The 22873-nt window shown below is 48.1% G+C and overlaps 1 protein-coding gene across 4 annotated transcripts in view; it reads right to left on the reverse strand.

The window, feature by feature from the left end:
- Positions 1–436: 436 nt before the first annotated feature.
- INSR (insulin receptor) overlaps positions 437–22873 on the reverse strand; it is a 135257-nt gene continuing 112820 nt past the window's right edge. For all 4 annotated transcript variants that reach the window (XM_038567407.1, XM_038567406.1, XM_038567409.1 and 1 more), the window contains 9 exons: positions 18482–18641; positions 15859–15961; positions 14319–14386; positions 12389–12633; positions 10584–10694; positions 10324–10483; positions 8599–8728; positions 8125–8259; positions 437–5554 (listed from right to left, as the gene is read on the reverse strand). In XM_038567407.1, the coding sequence (XP_038423335.1) occupies positions 5200–5554; positions 8125–8259; positions 8599–8728; positions 10324–10483; positions 10584–10694; positions 12389–12633; positions 14319–14386; positions 15859–15961; positions 18482–18641 (1467 nt within the window). In that variant the 3' untranslated portion in view covers positions 437–5199. The remainder of the gene's footprint in view (positions 5555–8124; positions 8260–8598; positions 8729–10323; positions 10484–10583; positions 10695–12388; positions 12634–14318; positions 14387–15858; positions 15962–18481; positions 18642–22873) is intronic.

The raw sequence follows: 22873 nt of genomic DNA on the forward strand, positions 1-22873 counted from the left end.
GTTCAAAATATTCTTTCAATCTGTGGTCCCCCACTGACCACCCACCCTGGGGTCAGGTTCATGTTGCCAGGATGACATTAAAAGTATTCAATATGTAAGTCTTCAGCATGGTGGAATGGAGTAAGATCCTGGAGATTCCCTTGTACTCTGCAGTGAACCCCTTAGTGCTTGCATCATGGATAGTGGTTACTTACTAAATGGTATGTAAATAGTTCAATATTTAAGCCACCAGTTCAACTGTACAGGTATGTACCAGATCATCAGCCCTGATTATAAAATATTTAACCTCCTGCTTCATTGTTCTGTAGAACCCATAGTTTTGTTCCTTCTTAAAACATACCCATAACTTCTAGATTTCCCTTAACACAGCCCAACCCATAGCCACAACCCCACACAGTTCACAGGTCCTTGCTTGAACATCACGCAAAAACAAGGCTATTCTCAGATAATTTATTCAGAATTTTCATATAAACAGGTAATTATCCCATATTTTACATGCAGAGCAATTTCAATATTTCCAAAAAAAAAAGGCATATTCTGTACATGGTGCTACTTGGCTCTTGTAGGAAAACATTGAAAAAATATTTGAGCTTTTGGTGGGTTTTGTGTTTCTGAGCTGTTTTCCACATAAGCCGAGGCACATTTGATCCTGTGCAGCTGACAGCAGATGGGAAGTGTCTGCTGCTGACATGCAGGGCCAAGACCCCCCAGGCACACAAAGTAGAAAGACTAAACAAGCAAGCCATTCCTGAATGTGTGCATAGATGCACACTTATCTTGGAAGTTGTTCCTTCCTTCTCAAAGGGAACCAAGAGCCTCAGATTCATGATCTGGTTTTTAAGAAGGACTTTTAGGGCCTATATCCAAATAAGTATTTGGCTGGAGATTGGTTCTGGACCCTAACTGGTATGAGTTGACAGTGAGCTCAAAAAGTCAATGTTTCCCTCTGCTTCTGGGGGACCCCTAAGGAAACATTCACTTTTAGCTATAGCCCCTGAAAGTCCATCACATTCTTTCAAACACAGGAACAAATCAGCATTTGTTCTTTCCATTTCAACTTCACCTCTGGTGTAAAGCAATAGTCTAAAGAACATTCTGGAAGGCTCTCTGAAGGGACACCATTCTACATGTACCGTTTATATACAATCAGCATTTCCCTGTTCCCTATCCCCAACAAAATCATAATTCTGAAGAGCCTGAGGTGTCAGGGACTCGCCAAGTGGTATCCAAAAGACATTTAACACCAAACTTTCACTCACCGTGAAGTAGAAAAGCGATTGTACCTGGGACTACAGCACATCCATCACCTACCCAGATGACTAGCATGGACCATGCTCTGAAGGCAGTGCTGCCCACTGACCACTGTTTTGACAGCTACAAATGAACACCTCTCAACCCAACAAGCACGTTTTATGGCAGATTGCTCTGGTGGGAGAGAATGGAAGATTTGTCCATCAATTGGCAGCAGTCTCCGACAGTCCCAGGATTGCATGTGCAGACCCTTGCATCAATTCCCATACTTTCTCCCTTGTGCTCAACATCTCTCCAAGAGAACCAGCAGCATTTCTCCCTACTAGCTTGAGTAACAGGAAAGCACCAAGGATAGCTCCCAGAATACAAACATTTCCAGAAGTGTGTTTGACATCACTGGTCCTGGGAGAAAGTAATGTGCTTGCTATTCTCCTCCCGGAAGAAGAAATTACTATGTGGATTAGGCCACATTAATGAAAATAGTTTTAATAATAATGAGACATCTTTAAAAGCAAACAACAAAAAAGTGTCAACCTAAGCTGGCTGTTGCCTTTTTTACAGCTCATCACTATAAGTCCCCCCAGTACATCCCATCACTGCAAACCCCCTCCCCAGGGCAGCCATGACTTTCCAGGACCAAAGTCATTGTTAGTCAACATTATGTGATGAAAAAGGCTTGGGACCCAATGGCTGCTTGCTCTTCTCACTGCAGTAGTAGAGGCGGCTAAGGAAAATAGATGAAATCCCATTTGTGCAAGTGGGCCCAGCTCTCTCCTCTACCCCCCCCCCCAGGGTAAGTGCACAAAGGTAAGTAAGTCTGTGGGGGCAGTGTCTGAAAGTATGACAAGGGGCAGTGAGGTCTGGCAAGTATGACAACAGCCCTGCTGGTCCTTCCCAAGCTTACACATGGGTTCTCAAAGCCCCACAAGTTCAAACAAGCATTGGCCTGAAGTCAACCAAACACAGGGGTCCAAGGTTTTGTTGCTAAAAAACATACCCAGCATGCTGGTGGGTTTTGGATTGGAGTTTCTTAACATTCCCCTTTCCACTTAGAGAATAGAAATGCTACATCAGATGTTTGTGTGTGAGGTGCCCACCAGTGCAATTCGTCATTCCACTCCCAAAAAGCATCTGAGCTTAAAAGGAATAGGAACAAGCCACGGAGAGCCCAGGGCACCTCTGTCCTCACTTCAGGGGGATGCAGTGAGACAGTAGGGATGCTGGCTTTGCACCACAGCCTCTTTTTTCCCCAGCAGGAGATGGAGTATCCTCTCCTCACCAAAGGAAAGTAGCTCAGGCCTGGGCACTGCACACATCAGATACATCATGATGGCCTGAAATTTTGCTCATGTTTGGGAGCATGGTGTCAATGGATGGAGGATCAAAACAAAGTGGAGGGGGATTGAATTCAGAGAAGACTATCAGCCAGAAAAAAGATCAATGCTCACACGAAAGCCACACTTTATCCCAACTCCCTCCCTCAAAATTCTTACTGGTCCCTGGCATTTGGAATCAGCTGATACAGATTTTCCCTGATTCAGATTGGATCCAGGCAGAATTCTGAAGTCTCAAAGATGTCCATTATTGAACCACATCCTAATGATACACTGAGGTAGACTGTGCTGGAAAAAAAAAATCATTACCCCACATTCACCTGTTTATTTTTCTTTTGATAAAAATTTACATGCACTCCATTTTTTTTTATGAAAGTGATTTTTACAGTGATTTTTTTATATATTAAAATAAATAATTTTCCCCTAATATAAGAAAACCTTTCTGAATTAGAAAAATGTGAAAATTGTTGCTAGTGTCGTATACGGCCACTACAAATTTACTATGAAAAGAACAAAATACCTAGATCTACATGTTTTTAATTTACGTACAGACCCTCTTATATGTACAAAATAAATTTGGCGAAAATAATTTCTGTACTCTTGTTCCTTGTACCCAATCATTGAGGCTCCCCAGAAATATTTCACGTGCTGTAATTTCTCAAATCATATAAATAAGAGAGTAATAGGCAATTGGGATTTATGTCTACCTGTGTTCTTAATCAAGAAGGTTCAGAGGTCGCCATTGTCTCTATCCTGTTCTTAAGCCCACAACTTTTAAGAGAAGAGGAGAAGGAAGCAATCAAAAACTCATGAGAAAATGCTCTCAGGGATAACCCGTGGGTGATGATTTTGATGAACCAAAGTAATGAGTTCACCATGTTCTTTATTTGAGCAGCTGTGATTCTTGCCCCCAAAGGGAAGAAACTGGATTCACGCCCATTCAGAAGTTCTCATTGGCGTGAAGGTCCTTAGCAGTTTCTCCTCCAGACTCTACTCTCTTGGGGACTGCAACATCATAAGCACCTGAGAGTTCTGCTCAGGCCCCACATCTGGCCCAGCTGAGGTCACTGGGCACAGAGCAGCTTCTGGGAGGTCAACTCTGAGGACAGTTGGATGCCCTGAGGGTGAAGGGGACCAACAGGTGCATCTCGCTTCATATTGCTTAGTGTTCTCAAAGTCCATCTGGGCTGTGGCACTTTGGGATTTGATTCGGTTGTTTGCACAATAATTGTAGGCTGTGCACACCCAGTTGAGGAAGCGTGCGAGGTACACACAAGGAACCAACAGATCCAAGAGCCACAAGTATGTCTGAAGGCAGGACTCAGTTCCAGGTGGCTATCGGCTTACCCAAGCAGAAATCAAACCATCCACCAAACCCAATGGCCCACACCCTCAGCATGGCCTCATCACGTCCAAAAGGGTCAGCAGCTAATGTGGCTTTATTCCCAGAAAAGTGGATGCCTTTAAGACCAAACAAATCAGCCACTGGTGCCTCGCACCCCCTCTGCACACAGGCAGACCAATCCACAAGCCCTCCCCCCACCCCAGGAAACAGGGTAATAACTTATGAGGCTGACGTTGGAGAGTTTTAAAAAATTAAATATGTTACAATATATTCTCAAAACTTTTAATCATCTCAGTTCTTTTTTTTTTTTTTTCTTTTTTTTCTTTTTTTATGTCCTAGCTTTGTTTGGTCTTGAAAAGATCCACTATCACTCCAAACTACTCCCTTGGCTCCCGGAAAACATTTTTCACCAAAGTTAAGGGAGAAAAGACTCCTGAGACTAGGCTTGGGGCAGAAGAATCTGTGGAGGGCACAGTCTCCCAGTAAATAAAAAGGAAGGAGATGGGAGGATCAGGAGCTCGAGAAGAACAGAACCTTCATGAGCCGACCCCCAAAGCATCAACTCGGCATGAACACTTTGCACACGCATGACTGTGTGCACATACACACACACACCAGCCATGTCTAGCCTGGACATACACACACACATATACACACAGACACACGTGAGCCACACGCTGGGACTGCAGATCCTTATCAAAAGTATAAAAGCAGCAGCTATTGGTCAATTTGAGGAACTGATTTTTGTGAAGAAAAAAAAAAAATCCTTCAGCCTGGATGAGAAAAACCTTCCCAAAGCCCGCTCTGTAAAGCCTGAAATTCTACTGGAACAGGGTTGGCTTTTTTTTTTCTTTCTTTCAAACTTTTGTTCCACAAACAAGTTTTATGCTTTATACTGTAGCTCAGATACCAGGAAAAAAGAAAAAAAAGGAAAGAAAAAAGAGATTTGTAAAAACAGGTGCTTGCTTTCAATCTACTAAAAAAAAAAAGAAAAAAAAAAGTAACATCCTGGCTTAAAACCTCAGTTGTCTACAAGGACAGCAGCCAAGGAAACCCCTTCTCTTCCAGGGTCACAGTTAAATTCTCCGACAGCTAGTCAAATTGGCAAACAAATGTGTTTTTAAGTCATAGATGAACAGCAATGGATAGTAATGATCTCTGAGCTCCGTTTGACACTGTGGCAGATTCGTATGAGAATCCTGAGTTTTCTGGAGGCCTTCAAAGCAGAGGAAATTGAAGACGGGATCCCCTCCCCCAAGACAGGCGCTGTTAGGAAGGATTCGACCTTGGCAGAGTCAGAATCCGTCCATTTTTCTTGCCCCCGTTCATGTGAGTGTAGGGGATGTGCTCCTCGTAGCTCCGCTTTAGGCCCAGCGAGGACCCTGCATCCCGGCCCCCGGCCTCCTCCCTCTGAGAGTGTGAGGCCCGATCCAGAGGGACACTCTCCATGTCCTCAAACTCCATCTCCAACTCCTCGCTCTCGGGTGCCTTGTTCTCCTCGCTGTGGAAGAAGGAAACTTCTGGAAAGCTGGGGTGCAGATCATCCTTGAGCAGGTCGACAATCTCCAGGAAGGTGGGCCGCATCTTGGGATTGAACTGCCAGCACATGCGCATCAGGTCAGTGCTGCAGGACAGAGGGACAAGTCAGGAATGGCCCCGGGGCATCCGGCCAAGCAGTCCCCACCCCAACCCTGTCCTCTGTGTCCCACACCCATGATGACAAGTGCCAATATCAGAAGGCGGCCACCAGCGCAAGCAACGGGCAAGACAGAAACAGGATTTCCCAGATGAGATCAGGAAGGGCCCCTCTTGATGCAGCCACATGTTTTTCTCTTTTTTTCTAGTTTTTTTTTTTTTAATATATTTTATTTATTCATGAGAGACACAGAGAGAGAGGCGGAGACACAGGCAGAGGGAGAAGCAGGCTTCATGCAGGGAGCCCAATGTGGGGACTCGATCCAGGGATCCCAGGGACTTGATCACTACCTGAGCCAAAGGCAGACACTCAACCACTGAGCCACCCAGCCATCCCCATTTGGTGCATTTCATAAAACTTAATACCTACTGGGGCTGTTGAAAGGCTTCCCTGTGCCAATGAGCACTCTTTCTAGGGTCCAAGATCCTTCAGGGTTGAGATGCTTGAGGCTTGATGGGGCAGCTAAGTGGACTGAACCTAGCGAACCATGTTCTCTGAGCAGCCATCCTGCAGGTCTAGCACTCGTGACTTCCAGGGTGCTGGCCAGGGGTTACAAGAGCACACAGTACAGGTGCTGGGGGCTTGGGATTTCTATTTTACCGCTTCCTCTCCCACTGTAACTTCTAAGGCAGGGTTTGGCAAATTTCCCACCCGTGGACCAAATCTGGCCCCCTGAAGTGTTTTTGTAAATAAAGTTTTATTGGCACACAGCCACACCTATTCATTTATGTACTGTTCATGGCCATCTTCATTCTACACTGCAGAGTTGCATCACTGCAACCGAGAGCCACATGGCCCACAAGGCTGGAAATATTTATAATATGGCCCTTTAAAGAAAGTTTGTGGGGATGCCTGGGTGTCTCAGTCAATTAAGCATCTGCCTTTGGCTCAGGTCATGATCTCAGGGTCCTGGGATCGAGCCCCACATCAGGCTCCCTGCTCAACTGTGTTGAGTCTGCCTCTCCTTCTCCCTCTGCCCCTTCCTGCCGCTTGTGCTCTCTGGCTCTCTGTCAAATAAATAAAAAGAAAAAAGAAAATTTATGGACCCCTGCCCTAGGGCCTACTTCATTTCCCTGGTCCTGAAACTACAGGCAGCTGCTCATGGCTAGGAAAGGACTTTCAAGAAGCAACATTTAGAAATAACTGCTCAGAGTTTCTAAATAACTCTGCTTCATACTTTTTCCTATGAGGTCCCCTTCCAAACGAGTTTTCTAAATTAACAGTCTTATTCTTTGGGGGATGAAGCCTCCAAATGGTCTTTCCCCCTGAATTTTCCAGGAGGGGAAACTTTTTTCTTAAGAAACATTGATAAAGGACATTATATGCAAACAATCTCGTAGAACCAAAACATGAAGAAAATTTAGTTTGCACTCAACTCTCCTACAGATCTCACCTCTTGCCTTTTCTATCTGGAGACATTTGGAAACAATAGATGCACACTTTTTACACTTAACATTTTAACATAGGCTTATCCACCAAGTTGTAAAATATTTTTATAAGCATCATTTAAAATTTCAATTGCTACATCATTTTAATTTATAAATTTACTTGGCAGTTCTCCTGTTGCTGGGTATTTAGATCACTTCAATCTTTTTGAGACTTTAAATAATATTGCTCTAGGGGCACCTGGTGGCTCAGCCAGTTAAGTGTCTGCCTTCAGCTCAGGTTGTGATCTCAGGGTCCTGGGATCGAGCCCCATGTCGGGCTCCCTATTTGGCAGGGAGTCTGCTTCTCCCTCTGCCTCTGATCATGTGTTCTCGCTCTCTCAAATAAATAAATACAATTTTAAAATAACATTGCTCTGAGCAGCTATTAACAACAGGGGGATAAGAAGGATTATCTAGCCAAACCACTGCCAGCACAGAGTATTAAAGCTCTCTTTTCTTTTGTTCTTCCTTCCCTTTTTTTGCTAATTTAGGAAGATAGTATTTTCCTTCATTTTACTTTATGTTTATCAGACTATTAGTAAGACTGGACAAGTCTGGAAGTGTTTAATGGCCTGTTTGTGTGTCTTGGTCCTATAACAAAAAAAATTGTTTTTTCTATGACTAAAATTTACAACAAAAATTGGGGGAGTGGGGAGATAGGTAACACATCTCCCTGACCAAAAAATAATTCTAATGTTTATGCTTATGATTTTTTTTCCCAATTCTGTTGAGATATAATTGATATGTCAGATTATATTAATTCCCTGACAAAATGTAAAGTATATAAAGGATCGACAGTTAAGCAGAAATATCCCACCCCAGCCACCCAGTTGCCTTCTCCCGTGGTAACCACTGCTGTGGGGTTTCTTTATAGCCTTCCACAGACATGATATGCAAGACAGCACACGTGTAAAGATGTGACGTGCATATATGTAGTATGATGTGCAAAAAAGTGTCCATGCGAAGACACAACATGCTAACACCAGCTCACGTGTAGACGTAAGACACACAAACCAAAGGGTGATGCCTTTTTGATGAAGAGCCCGCGCACTGCACTCTTTCTACACTTACACTCTCTCTGGACAATTGTCGGGTTGATCCAGATACCCTCCGTCCATGACAAATTTCAACACCTGTTCATTAGACAGGCCTTGGTAAGGCTGCTCTGCCAAGCTGGTGATTTCCCAAAGGACCACGCCAAAGGACCTGCCAACGACAGTTGAAAGTAGTAACAAAAAAGCCATTAGAGCACACGCACACACACACACACACACAAACACATGCCCCCTTTCTTGGTTTCCTAGAACGCGGTTGGCCAGTTAATTAAACAATTCATGCTGCATTCAGAAATGCCTATATTAGTGTCAATCGGATCACAAGTAGCCGTGCAAGGGTCCTCAGACAGGACATCCCCTTCACTTCCCGGATCAAGAGCCTATGAGGAAGGAAGGCGGGTTTTAACTGGCCCCCTCTTGCCGGTCACACTGGTGGGAGGACCTGGTATTCAAGCCCAGCATTCTGTCCGCCAATCCATGCACAACTCACCACATGTCAGAAGAAGTGGTAAAGACCCCGTCCTTCAGGGACTCCGGTGCCATCCACCGCACGGGGAGCAGACCCTTGCCTCCTTTCCGATAGTAATCCGTCTCATAGATGTCTCTGGTCATCCCAAAGTCTGACAACAAATGATTCACATGGTCTTAACCCTTAGCCTACAGTCCAGGTGTCTCCATATTTACTGCCCCATGCCTTGGAGAACCTTCAGATGGGCTCACCTGCCCCAGGTGTATGCTCACCTAGGTGGCGGTCAAGTCCAGTGAGAATGGATTCTGAGGGTACTCATGGGGAAATAGAGGGAGAGAGTGGACCACCAGGTAAGGGGAAGGATAAGGAAGCACCAAGTGGCCAAGAAGCAACATTCTGGCCCACAGCCTGGGAATCCCATTCTCAGCAATACTTCCTTCCCACCCATGACCTTGCAGTTATCCCAAACCGAAGTTTTGGGTCTCTGCAGCCAACATGCTCTTCTCTGCTAGGTATGGGCCCCCCACCACCCAGATGCCCAGCTTAAAACCCAGGATTGGGTCCCCTTTTGACCTCTCTCCTCATACCCACATCTACAACAGCAGCGCGTCCTACCCACTCTTCTTCCACATCCTGCTCTAATCCAACTCTTCCTCTCCATCACTCCAGCCCCGCCCCAGGCTCACTGCCAGTTTCACCTGCAGGACCTTCCCCCCATCCTGACCCGGACAGTCCACTGCACAAGAGAAGCTACAGGATCATACTATTTCTTGTTTCCCATGGCTAAGGGAAGAGGTCTTTGGGGATTATAAGGAGGATGCCACCACTTCTGGCTTCCCTTGCTGATAATGTCGTTTTGGGGTCATAAATAGGATCACATCACTTCTAGCTTCCTACTGGCTCCTTGGGATGATACCTCGGTGACTAATTGACTAATAAGGCCCTTCCAGGTCTGCCTCCTGCCTCTCTCCCTAACCTCACATCTCATTCTGGTCTGTTCTCCTCCACGTTCCTCTAAATTCACCCCACATCAACCATCCTTCTGGCCTCAGGCCTTGGCATATGCTGGAGTGCCCCCTGGCATGCTGTCATTCAGGTCAACTCATCCTACAAGTTTTGGCCCAAAGCCTGCCTCCCTGCAGAGAGAGGTGTCTCCTCTCTACGAAGGAACTCTGTGTTCCCTTCAGGACTCCTTTCCCAGCCTTCCTTATCTTGTTTATACAAGCTCTATGTTACTGTTCACCCTTGAATGGCCCTGTCCAGTGGAACGTTCTGTGATGATGATGAACACGGTCTACATTTACATGGCCCGATATGGCAGCCAGCAGGCTCAAGGTGGCGACTGAGCGCTTGAAATGTGGCCAGTGCAGCCAAGGAACACATTTCCAATTCTATTTAATTTAAGTTACCTTAAATGTAAATGGCCACAGGTGGCCAGGGGCTACCCAGGGGCTGGGGGATGCAGATAAAGAGCACCTCCTGCATGAGGGCAGGAAAATCGTGGCGACTTATCCATCGCCAGTCACATCTATGGGCTCCTAGAGTGGTGGCTTCCACTGACGGGGAACACAGTTATGCAGAGCAGTAAACACGCACGCCCACGTGCAAATGCAATTAAACTACAGTGTGAGGACCAGGGGCCCGCTCTGCACTACTGGAAAAAGCTGAGCTGCTTGGGTCAGACAACCCCTTCCGAAATCGAACCTGGCCTGGGCCACATGCTTCAAAGCAGAAGGCCAGACAAACCTCCAATTTTGACAGTGAAATCGTGGGCGACCATGCAGTTTCGGGCTGCTAGATCCCGGTGCACAAACTTCTTGGCGTTCAGGTAGGCCATCCCGTCGGCGATCTCCGCCGCCATCTGAATCATCTCTTGCAGGGTAGGCGGAGGGCGGCCGGGGTTATTCTAAAGTCAAAACACGGGGTTGGGTTCAGGGTCTCGGGTGCCCGTGGCCAGTGGGGGGGGGGGGGCGCGGAGCCCTGCCGGGTCCCCAGGGCCAGCTCACCTCAGCCTCCGGCCGCAGGGAGCGGAGGTAGCTCTTCAGGTCTCCGTGAGCCATCAGCTCCATCACCACCAGCGTCGGTTGGCCTTTGGACACCACCCCCAGGAGGCGGACCTGTGAGGCAAGCACGGGGGGGGGGGGGGGGGGGGGGGGGGGCTGTCATCTTGGGTGAGGGCCTGGGGGAAGATTTCCACCCACCAAGGTCTCCCCCGTCTGACGTCTGTGTTACACACGGCACCCCATGTGGGGGGCCCTGGTCTGTCCAGCTCAAATGCCAGGGTCAATGCCTTGCTGGGACGGGGGAGGGAGGAGGGATTCTGGACTCTTGGTCTGGGGTGGGGGGAGGAGCAGACAGCAACACCTGAGGCGGCCCCTTGGAGAGCTCCTTGGTGTCCCTGAGCACATAAGGCATGTCCCCACCTCCAAGGCTTTGCACCTGCTCTTCCCTCTGCCTGACTCTCTGGTCCCCGACATGTCCATATAGCTCAATCCCTCCATCCTTTTTTTTTTTTTTTAAGATTTTATTTATTTATTCATGAGAGATGTGGAGAGAAAGGCAGAGACATAGGCAGAGGGAAAAGCAGGTTCCTTGCAAGGAACCTGATGTGGGACTCGATCCTAGGACCTCAGGATCATGACCTGAGCCAAAGGCAGACACTCAACCCCTGAGCCACCCAGGCGCCCGCGCCCCTCGATCCCTCCATCCTTAAAACACCTTCCCCACCCCCACATTCCCAGCCCCCTGACTCTGCTCTGCTGTTACATCCTGCCACACCACAGCATTGACTCCTAACATCCTCCATAAGGAACCCATGGGTTTACAGTCGGACTCCACGGCTGTACAGGAAGCTCCACAAGGGCAGGAATCTGCTGCATCCAAGAGATGAGAATGGGCCTTAGCATGGGGCGGACCCCATTTAACAACACACGGTGAGGAAGAAAGGACACAAGGCTCAAGGCTCATGGAGAAGCAATGGGACCGCCATGGGTACAGAAGAGCATGAAGAGGCTGTGCTGACTTGGGGGGGATGAGGTGAACCACATGAGGTGGGGAGGGCCGCTGTGGCCTTGGGGGGCTCTGCTGCCACCCTGTTCTCCCAAGCCTCTCTTTCCCTCCATCCCTCGCTCCCTCCCCCACGCTGTGCCCGCAAGCCCGCAAGCCCGCCAGCCAGCCTTGATATCTATGCAAGGCCACTTGTCATTGCAGTATTCCTGTCCCCCTCCCCCAGAAGCCCCTCCTTGTTCCTTGTGAACCTAATCCTAATAAAATTCTGAGCAAATTGAACAACAACAAAAAAAAAACACATGAGGTGGTTCACCTCATGTTTAAGGGTTACAAGGGGGCCCAGGAAGAGGGAAGACACAAAAGATTCTGGAGAGCAATGGAATGAGTCTGGTTCTGGGCAAGGTGGGAGAGGATGGGATTAGAGAAGGACAAAGTGGGCATCTGGGTGGCTCAGGGGTTGAGCATCTGCCTTCAGCTCAGGCATGATCCTGGGGTCCTGAGTTCGAGTCCCACATCGGGCTCCCCGCAGGGAGCCTGCTTCTCCCTCTGCCTGTGTCTCTGCCAATCTCTCTGTGTCTCTATGAATAAATAAATAAAATCTCTAAAAAAAAAATGAGACAAGGGAGAAGGTAGGCACCGGCCCCCACACCTTTAGGATGCTTGGCAGAGCAGGGGCCAGGCCGGTGGCAGGCTGGTGTCCTCCTGCACTGTGCAGTCAGAAGAGGGGGGACGGAAGATGTGGGACAGGGAGCGTGCACGGAAGGAGGCCTCTGGCCGCTTCCAGGGCAAATGCAGGACTCACCACGTGGTGACAGGTGAAGCCCTTCATGACTGATGCCTCATTGAGAAACTCGATCCTCTCTCGCAGGCTGGCGGACTCGTTGACGGTCTTGACGGCCACGCGGGTCTCGGGCTCACCCTTGACGATGTCCCTGGCGTTGCCCTCGTACACCATGCCGAAGGAGCCTTGCCCCAGCTCGCGCAGGAGGGTGATCTTCTCCCGCGGCACCTCCCACTCGTCCGGCACATACACAGAACATGGAAACACTGCTCCTCATTTATCTACGCGGCATCCTCGGCCGACCCGCTGGAGGGACCCCCAGCTGCCTCCCACCTGAGCCCCCCAAACCACCCTCCCCCAGCAAATGTCTACTAAGTGACTTCTGTGGTCCAGGACCTGTGCCGGGCACTGGGCACAGAGCCAAGGACAGGACAGGTGTGGGGCTGCCCCCTTCTCGGAGGGGACAGCCAAGGCTTGGGAAGGAGCCACAACCCATCCAGGGTCCCTGCCAGGAAGTGCCGAGCTGAGCCTGCCTCCTCATCCTTTCGATCTGATCTCAGAGCCCAGCCACCGAACGACCCTACTTCCCATCTCAGGCTGTCGTTTCTGTAAAGCGCCAAGGGGATGGGAGGCCACCCAGCCTGCCAACCGCTGGACATGTGACGGAGGCCACGCAAGACCACCCAGCACCAGCTGATGGGTCGGCAGGCAGCCTGCAGCCATGTGAACGAGCCCCGGCAAGACCAAAAAATTGGCCCCGCTGAGCAGATCCCAGGTGGCGGACCCACCAAATGGTGAGCTAATAGATGCCGGCTGTTTTAAGCCACTAACTCTGGGGTGGTTTGTTACACGGCCAACAATTTGCAGACGAATGCACAAAGGCCTCATAAGAAAAGCCAAAATGGTTCCTGCCTTCTTCCAAAGGGGGGCTAAATTGTGTGTTCCCCCCAAAAATATTTATGTTGAAGTCCTAACCCTGGTAGCTCAGAATGCGACTGTATTTGAAGACAGGGCTGGTCAACCAAGGCCCAGCCTGTACACCCCAGAACCCACTGAGATCATTCAAAATAGCCAGTCCTCGATCTCACCCTGCCTTGCCTTGCCCTCCTGAGGAGACCACAATGAAGATGCTCATCCACCTTCTCCCACACTCCCTCTGCCTCCTGCCTGACCCCGGGGCTTCCCTGTGTGGTGCCCCATGCCTTATCAGACCTGACAAAACAAATCCTGGGTATCCTTAAAAACATCACCTCTGTATCCCACAGCAGTGTCCTACCAGGCAACAGTGCCCATGCCTCAAAAGTCACTTTTTTATTTTTTTTTTGGCTGCATGAAGTACTTTGGAAACATAACGTGGCATGTGCTTTCTCCGCTGAAGGAACAACCAAGCCTTACCTCTAGGGGCTGCTCAATGCCCTTTGGTACAATCAAGGGAAATTGAGTCGGTCCTATACTCCCACCACCAGCATCAGCGTCACATCTGTGTTTGGCTCCTGCTAGCAGCAGGTGTGTCCCCGGCATCCACATGGTCCCCTGTCTGCCCCATCTTACCCTTCATTCTTGTCCTCCCCACCCCTCATCTCCCGTCTCTCATTTTGGCTTCCGACTCCCATTGGCCAGCCTGGATGGCAAGTCCATACATGGCTCTCTGACTCTGACCCTCGGCACCGTCCCTGGCACAGGTCCCAGGATCCACACTCCTACAGCTGAGACACCAGATTCTCAGCCCAGTTCACGGGTCCCAGACCAGCTAGACCAGCCCAGCCATACACCAGGTGCTTGGCTGCTCAGAGTAAGGCGGTCTGCAAGGGGCAGGTCTGCAAGCTCAAGTGAACAAGAGAGATTGTGTCAGCCTCCCCGGGTGTCAACCCCTGACTCCACTTGACAGTGATGGCCAAGGAGCCCAAAAGGCAGGATTCTGGCCACCGAGGGGTAAGGGGATGGTACTCACCATCACTGGCACTGAGGTACTCAGGGTTTGAAGAAGCATACAGCGGTCCCAGTGGCCCATCCGGCTGCCTGGAGGAGAACAAGGAGGACATCCCAGCTTGATATTCTCACAGGACTCTGGGTCACTCGCAGGGGGAATATAGGCTCCTCAGTGCAAACAGCAACCCTTACCAGGAGCATCCATGTGATCCTGGATATGGTCCAGGGTGTTAGGAGTGGGAGCCCATCACATGGCTACTTCCGTGCATCAACATAGGACCACAAACCATAACTTACGGTTGCCCATATAACACCTAAAGGCCACTCACCCTTTACTGTTCTCATCCCAGCTCATGAGAAACAACTGCTAAATTTTCAGGAAGTTTGAGAGCAGGCTTTGAATACAGCCATCGTCCAAAATTACATGATATCGGCTTATAATTAAATAAAATGACATTAAAAGCAAAACTCACCACTTCCTAATTATCATGTTACTTCTTACTACCATCAGTGTCATGTCTGTAGCTTGAAACTGGCCACAGTGGTGATATTTACATCACAGAAAGAAACAGGAAGCTACAAACCAAGACTCCATCTATCATTCTGTTGTCTATCCAGGCTTGAGGAAATGATGGCAAAAAAATGTTGACAATGCAGAATAAGCATAAAAGTGTGTCATTTCAGGGCTCCTGGGGGCTCAGTCAATTAAGCAGCTGACTCTTTTTTTTTTTAAGATTTTATTTATTTATTCATTAGAGACACACAGAGAAAGGCAGGAACACAAGCAGAGGGAGAAGCAGGCTCTCTGCAGGGAGTCCGATGTGGGACTCGATCCTAGGACCTCAGGATCATGACCTGAGCTAAAGGCAGACACTCAACCACTGAGCCACCCAGGCGTCCCAAGAGGCTGGTTATGATCTCGGGATCCTAGGATCGAGCCCTGCGTTGGGCTCCCTGCTGAGCATGGAGTCTGCTTGGGATTCTCTCCCCCTCTCCCTCTGCCCCTCCTCCTGCTTGCTCTCTCTCTCTCTCTCAAAGAAATAATCTTAAAAAAAGAAAGCATGTCATCTCCGTAGCCACGATGTTGCAAATGGCAAAAAATTTTTGAGAAAATGTTCCTCTGGCATTTAAGAGTTACTCCTTGATTGAGTGAAGTCACCTCTCTATTGATGAACCTACACATCTTAGTTCATTTTTCCCTTACTCTTTAATGAAAATAAGACATCAACCAACATTCAGGTTGGAATTACACTCATTCATCACCTGCAGCCATAGGTGGACTGGTAGATACAAAGGTTCGGGGAGGGGAAGAAAATCAACCAAAACATGTGGGAAGAATCAACCAACTAGAGGGAATTTATGATAAAGAGCCCTATGTACTGTATTATGATCATTACCTGTACGTTGTGTGCTATCTATATCCCTCGTGTCAGCAACATTTTGGGGGGAGGGGGTCAGCAAAATTTATAATGAGCTTAGCTATAGCTCTCTCTGTATCTAGGCATACTTTCTTTTCTGGAGAGCCAGTCTTTCACCATTTACCAGTGCACCACCGTACCCACCTCTTTCTCAGGAACAGGTAAATACTTCCAATCACAACACTGAAGAGAAAGACAAAGATGAGGGGGCCGATGATAATTTTTGCAATATTCGATGGGACATCTACTGAAATGGAATAAGAAAATATATGGTTCGCATCAAAATGTGTTCATATCACAAATCACACCTATGCCTATAATGGTGGGAGCCACACGCACCTGCCCCTTCTCTTGTCCCCGAGCCTCTCTGCTGGTCTCCCCAACTCTTCTTTTCCAGCAGTCCTGAAACACCGGCTGGCTCCCAGAGGCCCTGACCCCCAGACCACTGCCCACTGTCAGTCTTCTCCCCCCATACCCCACAGGGCCAGCTTCACAGACACATAGCCCAGGCCATCATCCAAGTCCCCACACTTGGCAGGGTGCTGCTCCCTGACATTCCACTGTCACCATCTTGAAAGTCTTAATAATTTTTAGGGGTGCCTGGGTGGCTCAGTCAGCTAAGCATCTGCCTCAACTTAGGTCATGATCCCAGGATCCTGGGATCAAGACCCAGGTCGGGCTTCCTGCCCAGTGGGAAGTGTGCTTCTCCCTCTCCCTCTGCTGCTCCCCCAGCTTGTGCTCTCTCTCTCTCTCTTTCTCAAGTAAATAAATAAAATCTTAAAAAAAAAAACACCCAGAAACAAAAGCCTTGCCAATCCGATACGTTAAAAATTACATGTTGTTTTAATTTGCTTCTTTTTTCTTTTTTTTTTTTGGTGTGATTTTGAGGTTTTCTTTCTTTTTCTTATGTTTTCTTTTATATATTTTTTTAATCTTTTTTTTAATTTTTATTTATTTATGATAGTCACAGAGAGAGAGAGAGAGGCAGAGACATAGGCAGAGGGAGAAGCAGGCTCCATGCACCAGGAGCCCGACGTGGGATTCGATCCCGGGTCTCCAGGATCGCGCCCTGGGCCAAAGGCAGGCACTAAACCGCTGCGCCACCCAGGGATCCCATTATATTTCTTTTTAAATTGGCTATTTATGTTCTTTGCATATTCTTGTGTTGGGATTTATATATATCTTCTACTCATATACTATATATCTATAATATAGATATATATTCATTTTATATCAAGGAGATTAAATCTTTGTCAATGACGTTACAAACATTTTTCCCATTTTGATATTTTCCTTGCCATTTTATTCATGGCGTCCTGGTTCTTAAGCAAGAGACTCCAAATCGTTGAAATGTCCTGGGTAATAGGAGTGTTTTTGTTATATACAAGCTTCTTGGAACATCCCTGAGCTTAGGCTATGAGAGGAGATGACCCAGGATGGGGACTGGTCACCAGCAGACCAAGCATGTGATTGGAAGGTTGGGACCTGAGCCAGCCTGACCTCCAGAGCTCAGAGGGACTGGGGATGGAGTTCCGTCACACAGCCAACGATGCGATCAGTACTGCGTACGCTAACGAAACCCTCAACACCAACGCTCAGAGAAGCTTCCTGGCTGGTGACCACATCAGAATGCCAGGAGGACAATGGGACACATCCTGATTCCAGGGAGAGAAGACGCAGGAGCCCAGTGTCCTGGACCCTCCTGGCCTTCCCCTATGTGTCTCTTCATTTGTGTGGTCCTGAGCGATAGCCTTTATAATAATAACACAGTCATTGTAATATAACACTTTTCTGAGCTCGGGGAGCTGATCTAGCAAATGACTGAATCTGGGAGAGAGGGTCATGGGAACCCCTAAGTTTGTTGCCAGTTAGAAGTTCAAGGGAGCTTGGAGAACCCCCAACTTGCATCTGGCATCTGAAGGGACGGCAGACTTGCTGGGATCCCTGCTCCTAACCTGGCAGGGTCTGTGCTAACTCTACTAGGCACCATCGGAATCATAGCATCGCACACCCAGCTGGTGTCACGACGCTCATCGCAGCCCTGACACTGGCCAGCAAGAATCACTTCCCACTTTCCAAAGTCCCACTGTGCCCAGTATGTTTGAAAATCCAGCCAGCCAAGCAGGAGCCTTGTTTCACTCCTCCCACCCAAGCTCCCACTCCTCCTGGTCTAGAATCTCCCCTGCTTCTCAGTCATTTGTTTGCTTGCTCATTCAAGTGTCTAGGCTCCTACCGCATGCCAGGATAGCCATCTTCTTTTGTCCCCACTTGTACATTCTTCTAGGTCTGGGTCAAGATGTCACCACCTCCAGGAAGCATTCCTTGACCAGCTCAGCCTTCCCCAGCCTCCCACCCTGTCCAGTGTACCCTGCTCACCCAATGGCAGCATTTACTGCCCACATATCAAGAACATATCTGAGACTAAGTAGGCAAGCTCCCATGTCCTCCCTTGGAGAGCACAACCCATGTAAAAACAAATATTAAGACACTAGTAACAGGAGCTAATGTTAATCAGACATGCTCTGTACAAGCTATTTGACATTTATAATGTCACTGAAATCTCCTTTCACCTCCAAGGCAGGGGGTGGTGGGGATCTTATTATTATCCCCATGGTCAGACGAGGAAGTACAGGCTCAGAAAGGGCAAGCACATTGCCCAGGTCACACAGCACCAGCCAGCAGACCCAGAGGACCAGGCCAGGGCCGGCGGGCATGGCCTCCACGCTTCCCCAGCCATCCTCTGAAATGCTCTGGCATGCAGACTTACAATAGTCTGTCACGTAGAAATAGGTGGCTTCTGTCCAGGAGCCATTACCCGCCAGGGAGGTGGCCCGGACTCGCACGCTGTAATTCCCCGGAGGCAGCCCGCGTAGCCTGCAGCCACGCTCCAGAGCAAAATGCCTCCGGGAGACACACAGGTGAAGCTCCTGGAAGACAAGAAGAGGAGAGAGGGCAGGTGTGAGGGTTGTTCTTTGTCACTCGGGAATGTCCATCCCCAGCAGGAATGTATGTCCATCCCCAGCAGGAATGTCCCCTGCTCCAAAATGACACCGAGGAAGGAAGCCACAGTCCGAGTACCACGCACACGAGCCACGCTGGCCCAGTCAGAGTCTCCGCATTCTGGCTCTCCACGTAAGGAAGCTCACTTGGGAGCTGTCGTTATTGATAACAGCCACCCCTTCCTAAACCACAAGCCAGGTGTTTGACCTGGATCATGTCATTTCCCTCTTCTGACAACCCCACTGGGGCTCGGCCTCACATCAGAAACCAGGAAAGAGGCGACCAGGGCAGAGGTCAGCAAACTTTTTGCCATAAAGGGCCAGAGAGAACATTTTTTTGGCTTCAAGGGGCCAGGCAGTCACTGGGACCAACTCAAATGACCCACTCAACTCCGCTGTTGTAGCACAAGAGCAGCCCGAGGCCAATCGCCAACCCATAGCATCCATCCACAAGCAGATGAGGCCATGAGCCCACTGAACGCGGTGGATGCCAAAGCTAAACTTCGCAGGTTGACATGGGTCATAACACTATTCCCCTCTCGATGTTCTGAATTCTTTTTCCAGCCATTTGAAGATATGAAAGTGATTCTTAGATCTCGAGCTGGACAAAAACAGGCATAAAAGGTGTTTGCCGACACCCCTGGTTGAAGAGATGACATGGTTGGTTGGAGATCTCATAGCTGGTACGTGGCAGGGCCAACCCTTGAATCCAGAACCATCTGGCTCCTGAGCTTTCTGAAACCACTGGGGGACACAGTCACCAGGCCTCTAGAAAGTCCAAGAAGGTCAGGGAAGAAGAGACCTACGTGACCTAAACCAAATTTCAGGCTTTGCCCCCCACCTGCTAGCCTCAGATCCAAACATGTGAATGTACTTTATGTCTTAAGGACACATTTAAGATTTTTTAAATTTTATTTATTTATTCATGAGAGACAGAGACAGAGAGAGAGAGAGAGAAAGAGAGAGAGAGGGGCAGAGACACAGGCAGAGGGAGAAGCAGGCTCCATGCAGGGAACCCATGTGGGACTCAATCACGGGACTTCAGGATCACGCCCTGAACTAAAGGCAGATGCTTAACGGCTGAGCCACCCAGGCGTCCCAAGGACACGTTTTAAAGCTCCTTCCCACCTCTTGATTTGATTTGACTGATTTGACCATTCTGAAAAAAAGAGATGGGATCTACCTCAATCTCTGAAAACAGAGAGGAGATAAGTAAAGCATACACAGCCCAGTGATAACCATGTAAACAGAGGTCAACCCAGAGCTTTCTTGGGAGAGGCAAGATCACTGGGAAATGAGCCCATGAAACCTGCACGAGTCAGGCCAAATTTTAAGAACTTTCCAAAACAGCTCCAAGTTCCTGGGCTTATCATGTGACAATAGCAGCCAGAAAACAGATCGGGCTGGATTGGGCTGGCAGCGGGGGGGGGGGGGGGGGGGGGGGGGGGCGGCGGCTCTGATCCAAAGGTTCTTCCAAGTAGAATGAGTCACCAAGCAGAAAGGGACAAATAAGCAAATATAGCAACCAAAGGTAGCTGCTATCAGGAACAAAGTGGAAATGCATCCTCCAAGGCCGGCAATGGGTCCCACAAACCTCAAGGGGTGAGAGGACCAGGAAGGGAGCATCATGGAAGGAACAAGGCGGCTGTCTCTCCACAGGCACTGAGAAACAAAAGCAAAAACGAGAAGCAAAAAAAAAAGAGAGAGAGAGAGAGAGAAGCAAAACCTGACAAAGAGCAAAGAAGCCAAATATATGAAAGTTTGTGCCATCAAGAAAGAATCTCAAAACTGTGAAAGATACTGAAGCCAAGGACAGGAGTACACCAAAGTTCAACATCGATGCTCCTTCCAGGGAGGGGGTGGTCCCCGGGGCCAGGGTCTCCTGGGCAGAGAGGGGATGAGGTAAGAGGGCAAATGACTCCAGCAAGAGGCTCAAGGACAGAGAGATTCGAAGGTGATGCAGCTAGAGGGGATTTCAGTTAACCTACAAATACCAAAAAAAAAAAAAAAGACCTCCCACCAAATGCTGGAGAGAATTTTGTAGAACTGGCAAATTCATACCCCAACAGTATTAATGGTATGCTTAAAAAAATTGGGGTGCCTGGGTGGCAGTTAGGTGTCTGCCTTCGGCTCAGGTCATGACCTTGGAATCCTGGGATTAAACCCCAAGTCGGGCTCTCTATTCAGTGGGAAGCCTGCTTCTCTCTCTCCCCCTCCTGCTCCCCCTGCTTGTACTCTCTTGCTTTCTAACAAATAAAATCTTTAAAAAAACTATTTTTACATTATTTTCTTACTTTATCAAAGCAATGCCAGGTAATAAAGGAAAATGTTGGAGATAATCCTCCATCTTGTCTATGACAAGGTTTTTTTTTTGTTTTGTTTTTGTTTTCAAGAATGTTTTTTTTTAATAATAAATTTATTTTTTATTGGTGTTCAATTTGCCAACATACAGAAGAAATATAAATAATAGTGAAAGGGAATAGAAGGGAAGGGAGAAGAAACGGGTAGGAAATATCAGAAAGGGAGACAGAACATGGAAGACTCCTAACTCTGGGAAACGAACTAGGGGTGGTGGAAGGGGAGGAGGGCGGGGGGTGGGGGTGAATGGGTGAGCACTGGGTGTTATTCTGACAAGGTTTTTTAAAAGGTGACTGTAATCTCTCACTGTCTCCTATTTTCCCCCCATCTCTGTGTTCCCCTAATGGGCAAACAGGGCCAGTCTGAAGGGAAACAAAAGCAAAAATGAACTATTGGGACTTCATCAGGATAAAAAGCTTCTGCACAGCAAAAGAAACAGTCCACAAAACTAAAAGACAACCTACAGAATGGGAGAAGATATTTGCAAATGACCTATCAGATAAAGGGCTAGTTTCCAAGATCTGTAAAGAACTTAACAAACTCAACACCCAAGAAATAAACAATCCAATCATGAAATGGGCAGAAGACATGAAAAGACATTTCTCCAAAGAAGACATAGACATGGCCAATAAGCACATGAGAAAATGCTCCACATCACTTGCCATCAGGGAAATACAAATCAAAACCACAATGAGATCCCACCTCACACCAGTGAAAATGGTGAAAATTAACAAGGCAGGAAACAAATGTTGGAGAGGATGTGGAGAAAGGGGAACCCTCCTGCACTGTTGGTGGGAATGCAAACTGGCACAGCCACTCAGTGTGGAGGTTCCTCAACAAGTTAAAAATAGAGCTACGCCACAACCCAGCAATTGCACTACTGGGGATTTACCCTGAAAGATACTGATGTAATGAAACACCGGGACACCTACACCCCAATGTTCATAGCAGCAATGTCCACAATAGCCAAACTACAGAAGGAGCCACGATGTCCTTCAACAGATGATGGATAAAGAAGATGCGGTGTGTATGCTAAGTGAAATAAGTCAGTTAGAGAAGGACAATCATCATATGGTTTCACTCATACGTGGAATATAAGAAATAGTGAAAGGGATTATAAGGGAAAGGAGGGGAACTGAGTGGTAAAAATTAGAGAGGGAGACAAACCATGAGAGACTCCTAACTCTGGGAGACAAACAAAGGGTTGCATAAGGGGAGGTGGGTGGAGGAATGGGGTAACTGGGTGATGGGCACCGAGGAGGACATTTGGTGGAATGAGCACTGGGTATTAAACTACATGTTGGCAAATTAAAATTTTTTTAAGATTTTATTTATTTATTCATACAGAGAGAGAGAGGCAGAGACACAGGCAGAGGGAGGCTCCATGCATGGAGCCTGACACAGAACCCGTTGATCCCGGGTCTCCAGGATCACACCCCAGGCTGCAGGCGGTGCTAAACTGCTGCGCCACCAGGGCTGCCCGGCAAATTAAATTTAAATAAAAAATGTGAACAAATAAAAATGAATAAAATAAAATAAATATTTAAAAAAATAGGGCCAGTCTGTCCGGGATTGGTGCTCGGCCATGTGGGGCAGACACTCTAATGGGGATTCCTACTGGTGCCCCTTGGGCTCCAGGAACAGGGGAGGCAGTCCAGTCAAAGGCAGCTGGGAGAATTTAGAGTTAGGTCAATAGGGTAACCAACTGTCCCAGTTTGCCCTGGACCAAGGGGTTCCTACGATGTAGGACTTCAGTGCTCACTACTGGCAAATTCCAGGCAAACGGGAAAGAGTTGGTCATA

Source organism: Canis lupus, chromosome 20 (genome assembly GCF_011100685.1).
Source record: "Canis lupus familiaris isolate Mischka breed German Shepherd chromosome 20, alternate assembly UU_Cfam_GSD_1.0, whole genome shotgun sequence".
Taxonomy (NCBI): Eukaryota; Metazoa; Chordata; class Mammalia; order Carnivora; family Canidae; genus Canis; species Canis lupus.